This window comes from Bombus impatiens, unplaced genomic scaffold, assembly GCF_000188095.3.
Source record: "Bombus impatiens unplaced genomic scaffold, BIMP_2.2 scf_0237, whole genome shotgun sequence".
NCBI lineage: Eukaryota > Metazoa > Arthropoda > Insecta > Hymenoptera > Apidae > Bombus > Bombus impatiens.
This window is the reverse complement of record NT_176656.1, coordinates 214,540-220,143: the sequence shown is the minus strand read 5'-3', so window position 1 is coordinate 220,143 and position 5,604 is coordinate 214,540. Positions and strand designations below refer to the sequence as shown.

General features: G+C 49.8%; 1 protein-coding gene across 1 annotated transcript in view; it reads left to right on the top strand.

Moving 5' to 3' along the window:
• Window positions 1-5,604, top strand: part of LOC100747486 — a 70,952-nt gene that overhangs the window by 57,124 nt on the left and 8,224 nt on the right. Inside the window, exon 7 of the mRNA XM_033320106.1 lies at window positions 2,167-2,196. Within this exon, the coding sequence (XP_033175997.1) occupies window positions 2,167-2,196 (30 nt within the window). The remainder of the gene's footprint in view (window positions 1-2,166; window positions 2,197-5,604) is intronic.

Below are 5,604 nucleotides of genomic sequence, written 5' to 3'. Positions count from 1 at the left end.
GGGGCAGCAACGCGACAGCTTCCTCTTCGAAGGAAGGACGGAAGTAAGGAAGGAAGCAAGGAAGCAAGGAACCAAGACGCGTTTTTCTATCCAGAGCCTTTTCAACGCCTGTTTCGTAAAACGGCGAGGAATCAGGTGCTTCCAGAGAGCCACGCGATCGTAATCCGAGTTACACGCCGCTTCCTGGGCAATAAATATCCTTCTTTTAACACGCTCCGCTCGTCAAGATCCTTTTAATTGAAAGCTAATCCTCGGCTAAAGCGTTCGGCTTCTTTCCCCCCCGTTCCGTGACCCGATAAATCTCCAAGAGAACCGTCCCAGGGATTCGACTTTCCACCTACGAGGGCGGTGGTACACGCGCAACTCGTGTTCGTCGCCGACAGTCACCGACAAACGCGTTTAATAAAATAACGAGAGATACAGCGGTTCGCGAGTCGGTGCGAGGGGATGAAAACGGCTCGAGTTAAAAGTAGCCCGCGTTCAGCGCGCGTCTTTGTAGCGCCCGAGTCCCGGTTCAAAAGAAACCGAGATGAGGAAGAAGACGACCGACTAGTGGAAGAAGTAGGAGGACGAGAAGAAGCAGCGGAAAAAGAAGGAAAAGAAGAAGAAGAAGGAGGAGAAGGAGGAGGAGGGGAGGGGAGGAAGAAGCACGAACACGAAACACGAGCAGGAACACGGAGAGGAAATCTTGCGAGAGAGTGCGGAGAAGTAATTAAAAGCCGCCAGCGCGACAGAAACAGAGTTCGTCCGCCTGGTGAAAATAAAACGAAACGAAACGAAACGAAACAAATGGAGAGAGAGCTCGAGCCCATCTTGCGCGGCTAATCGAATTTTCGCCAGGGCAGATTTCTTGAAATTGTTTTCGCTATTCCAGGCTATCTAGTCCCATCCCTTCGTCAACTACCCTGATAGCTAATGGATCGTTGTCTAAAACGGCAAGAAGAAAAAAGGAGAAAGAAGAAGCGAAAGTGGAAGAGAGCGAGAGAAAGGGGAAACGAAAGAGTTACACTCTGGGTCGAGGCCTGGCGTGTCGACGAAACATTATCCCGGCCGAGAAAGACAATACACTCCGAGTACGATATTATAATAGGCCGGAGCGTAAATGTATTATACGGAACGATCGGTAGCCAGCCGTAGAAACTTAGATTTCCTCCCTCTGCGCCTCCTTCGTGCGTCTTATGAACTGTGTTATCCCTTTCTTTGTTTCGAGCCAGCCGAGCAACGGGCCGACGTTTCTTCCAATTCACGCGAGCTTTACGCGTTCGCAGACATCCAGTTAGACGACGACCATTCGACGCAGGGACACAGACTTGTCCGATCGCGCGAATCAATCGCGAACGGATCGTCCGCCCGTCTCGTTTTGCCTTTTCGGTCGAGCGCCTCTTTCCTTTTTCAACGCGACGACAGAGAAAAAGTATATAGACGCGACGAAATGTCAAAGCACTGCGAACTCGCCCGTGTCTGTGGTTTCTTCGCTGCTTCTCCGTCACGTCTTACCCACTTTTGCGTGGCACAGAGCCTTCGTATTTATCCGTAGTTTAGCGGTACAAGGGGTTGAATGTCGTGCAACACGATACAACCCTTTCTGCTGGCGTACTTTCTCGTACCTTCGACCTTCTTCCGACTCACCTCCGGGCTCTTCCCATCGAGCCCCTCTCTACCCTACCCTCTTCTTAATTGCCCAAGCGCGCAGCTCGGTAAAAACTCGTTAGCCATTAGATTTATTTTTCCTCTCGCCACGGGCATTCGTTATTCCGTGTTTCAAAAACCGTGCCGCGCCACGTCCGTTACGCTGCTTCTTTAACTTTGCTTTCCCTATCTTTTATATACATTTTTTTTCCTCGCTGTTTCTTTTCTTATATTTTTCCTTGTTTTTTCTTCTTCTTTTTCTTCTCTTTCTCTTCTTCCGATCAAGAAATTGACCGCGACTCGACGATCGAAATTTCACCGTCGAAACAGCCGTCGGAACAGCCGGCAGAACATTGCAACGCGCGCGTAAAAGCACCGTCGAATTGCGAACGAAACGCTTGTTTATATTCTTTGTGTCAAGCAAGGGACGTTGGAATGTGGGCATTCTGAAAAATGCAACTGAATCTAAACGATATTTAATTGTCTCGAATTAATGTAAATTGATCTTCATTTCATGCTGGTCTCTCTTTGTCGCAGTGTTCCAAGTACCCATGGCAACGATTAAAGGTAAAATGATCGGGTCAAAATACGGGAGAGCCCATGGGAATTCCTTTCGGGTGTAATTCCGATATGCTTGCAAAATTTCACGTTTCATTTGCCCATCGACAGTAACGAGGAAACCGCGGCTCGCTCTCTTTCGATCGATTTTCACCCCTAAACTCGATGAAACTCCGAGGAAATTCGATATACGTTCTCCACGTGTCTAGTATCTGGCGTTCGTTAATCGATCACGTCCTCTGCATCCTCCGTGATAATTGGCTACATTAGGAGCCTCGATACGCACGATCTAACGATTCCGATGTTTCTCCATCTTATCATCGATATCAACAGAAACGTTCACGCTCGCGTTGTTCGTGGCGCCCTGTGTGCTCGATACCTCGCCAAGTACGGTCTAAGAGTCGTCCTTCGATCCAAGCCTGCCAATCGCCTGGGAAACAGGATGCACGCAATCTCTACTTCTTACACACATGCTCCTATACACGCGTTTTCTGATCAAACGATTCGCCCATCGCTGCGGGTAACACCCCGATCGACTCCCCCGCCTGTTGTCAGCCACGCGCCTCCAAACGTTAACTTCCCTGCCCGGTGCGACATCGTTGCCTGGCGAGTCTCCAGAAGGACCTCGTCGTTCTTTGCTTCTTTTACGGCGTTAAAATAGAAAAGTGGGACGCGTGCCTTTCGTGGCGGAGCGTCTCGTAAACCGGGCCGTTCGGTCCGAAACTTCTTTTTCCGAGCAGTTTCGACGTATTTGTTTTTCGCGGCATCGTTTTCTCGCGCCACCGAGAGACCACCGAGAGAACACCGACGGCCCCAACCATCTACCTCGAATCAACGAGATCTCCACTCGTCTATTCCGACCATTTTTTTTTCCTTCCCCCGGTCTCGGATCCCCCTCGATATTAATTTTTTTGCACAGTCTCCGCCTCAGCGGGCCCCCTTTTTCTCCTCTCTGTCTCGGTACCGTACACGCAACACTCCATCGCCGACCGAAACCTAATGAAATCATTCCCGCTCCGATTCGGCTGGGGTGGGATTTCTGCCCATTGTGCAACACCCCTCACTTTTTTACGCTCTCCTAGTAACGAAAACGTTAGAGGGTCGCGTCGAAACTGCTATTGGTACAACACGGGGGGAGCGGGGGCAAGCTGCATCCTCGACCCTTCGCCGGTAGTTGCGTTTTTCTCTTTCTTCTCTTTTCTTTTTCTTTTTTTTTTCCTCTCTCTCGAACCCCGCTCGCCTTTCCTCCTTTTGCTCTTCGGGGGTGATCGGACACTCATAACCCGTGGATTACCAGCGCGTGATACGCCAAAAAACGCGTCGGCCTGCAGCAATATGCGATAGGTGGCACAAAAGAGGAAATAGACCACTGGAGAGAGAGAGAGAGAGAGAGAGAGAGAGAGAGAGAGAGAGAGAGAGAGAGAGAGAGAGAGAGAGAGAGAGAGAGAGAGAGAGAGAGAGAGAGAGAGAGAGAGAGAGAGAGAGAGAGAGAGAGAGAGAGAGAGAGAGAGAGAGAGAGAGAGAGAGAGAGAGAGAGAGAGAGAGAGAGAGAGAGAGAGAGAGAGAGAGAGAGAGAGAGAGAGAGAGAGAGAGAGAGAGAGAGAGAGAGAGAGAGAGAGAGAGAGAGAGAGAGAGAGAGAGAGAGAGAGAGAGAGAGAGAGAGAGAGAGAGAGAGAGAGAGAGAGAGAGAGAGAGAGAGAGAGAGAGAGAGAGAGAGAGAGAGAGAGAGAGAGAGAGAGAGAGAGAGAGAGAGAGAGAGAGAGAGAGAGAGAGAGAGAGAGAGAGAGAGAGAGAGAGAGAGAGAGAGAGAGAGAGAGAGAGAGAATGAGAGAGGGAGAATGGGAATGAAATCAAACAGTTCTTAAATGAAAGAGATCACGCGTGTCCCATCGCGGATTATTTCATATCGCGTCATGCTCTTTTAATCGTGTACCTTGTCTCGTGCCAACGAAACGAGACTTTCTTTCGACCACGTGATTCTCGTATTTTCGAGGGAAGAATCCGAAAGGCGGAAGAAGGGAAAAAGAGAAGCGGAGCAGAAAGAGAAGAGAGGAAGAGAAATTATAGAGAGAGAGGAGGGAATATACGATAACTTCTGACGCTTGCGAAACAAACCGTTTCCAAGTATCAGACCGAAGGAACCGACACTGAAAGAGCAAGACGACGACCGGTCAACGAATATCTTTTACAGACTTGGTTCGTTGGTGTAACCGAGTATCGTACGAAGGTTGTCTGTCGGCGAGGCTCGCGGCCTCGTTGCGGCTGAAAAAGCCAAGGAAAGGAGACGGCTGGGAAAAAAAAGAGAAATGACGCGAAAAGAATTGCGCGCCTCGTGAATGACCTTCGGATTTTATCACTTTAGTCCGAGGAGACGGAGGGACTCGCCGCGCGTCGCTTGTTTCGCTTCGATTTTTGCGAAACTTTTATCGAGATACGAAATACCGAGACGATATCATCGGTAGAGGCAGGAGAGAAAAACGGGCAACGAACAAAGGACAACGCGTGAAACAAGAGGAGCGACGTGCCGATTACCGAACGGATACGATGGAACGCGACGGATCGTCATTCTCGCGCTGATTTTCTTCCAGCCGATCAAAGATGGTCCCTTTTCTGTGAACACAAAATGGCTCCATCGAGCCTAGCGTCACGCATCGCTACGCGTGTGCTCACACCCACTTCCTTTTTACGCCACTCCCTGACCAGAGCTTGGCTTTAAACGCACCAAAGAGTTTGACCAGACGAATAACTCTATCTAAATAGCTAGGCTAGAAGCGGAGACGACAAAGATGCGATTTGAACAGCATCGTCGTTGCAAGAGAAGAAGAAGGAGGAGAAGCAGGGGAAGAAGAAGAAGAAGAAGAAGAAGAAGATGAAGGAGAAGAAAAAGAGGGAGAAGAAAAAGAAAAGAAACGAAATGTAACGAGGCTACCCTGTCTATCGGAAACGAAAGTAAAGCGACAAAACCAAGCTTTCGATACAGTCGAGATTATCGACAGCAACGCGACATTCGATCTCGCGATAATCGATTCAAACGCATCGAGCCTGTTCGAGGGACCAGGAAACGTGGAATTGGGAATAGGTGTGCTGAGCTCGCGGCCAGCAACCGCGTACAGCCGAGCAGAGATGAATCTGGTCACGGCGAATCATAAAGTCCCTTGGGGATTCGCCCACGCTGCACCACTCTCCTGCTGTACCAGCGTGCAAAGAGAAAGGAGAAAAGAGAAGATCGACGCGGAGAAAGAGAGGAAGGACAAAGACAGAGAGCGCAAGGAAAAGGAACGAAGAGAAAGAGAGCGGGTAGCAGAAGGAGAGTCGAGGTATTCGCGGTGCAAAAAGCGAGGATGCAGGCAAAAAAGGAAGAGCGCAACGAAGAAACCGGTTTTTTCCAGTTGGGCCAGGTCGGGGCGTCGAACCTAC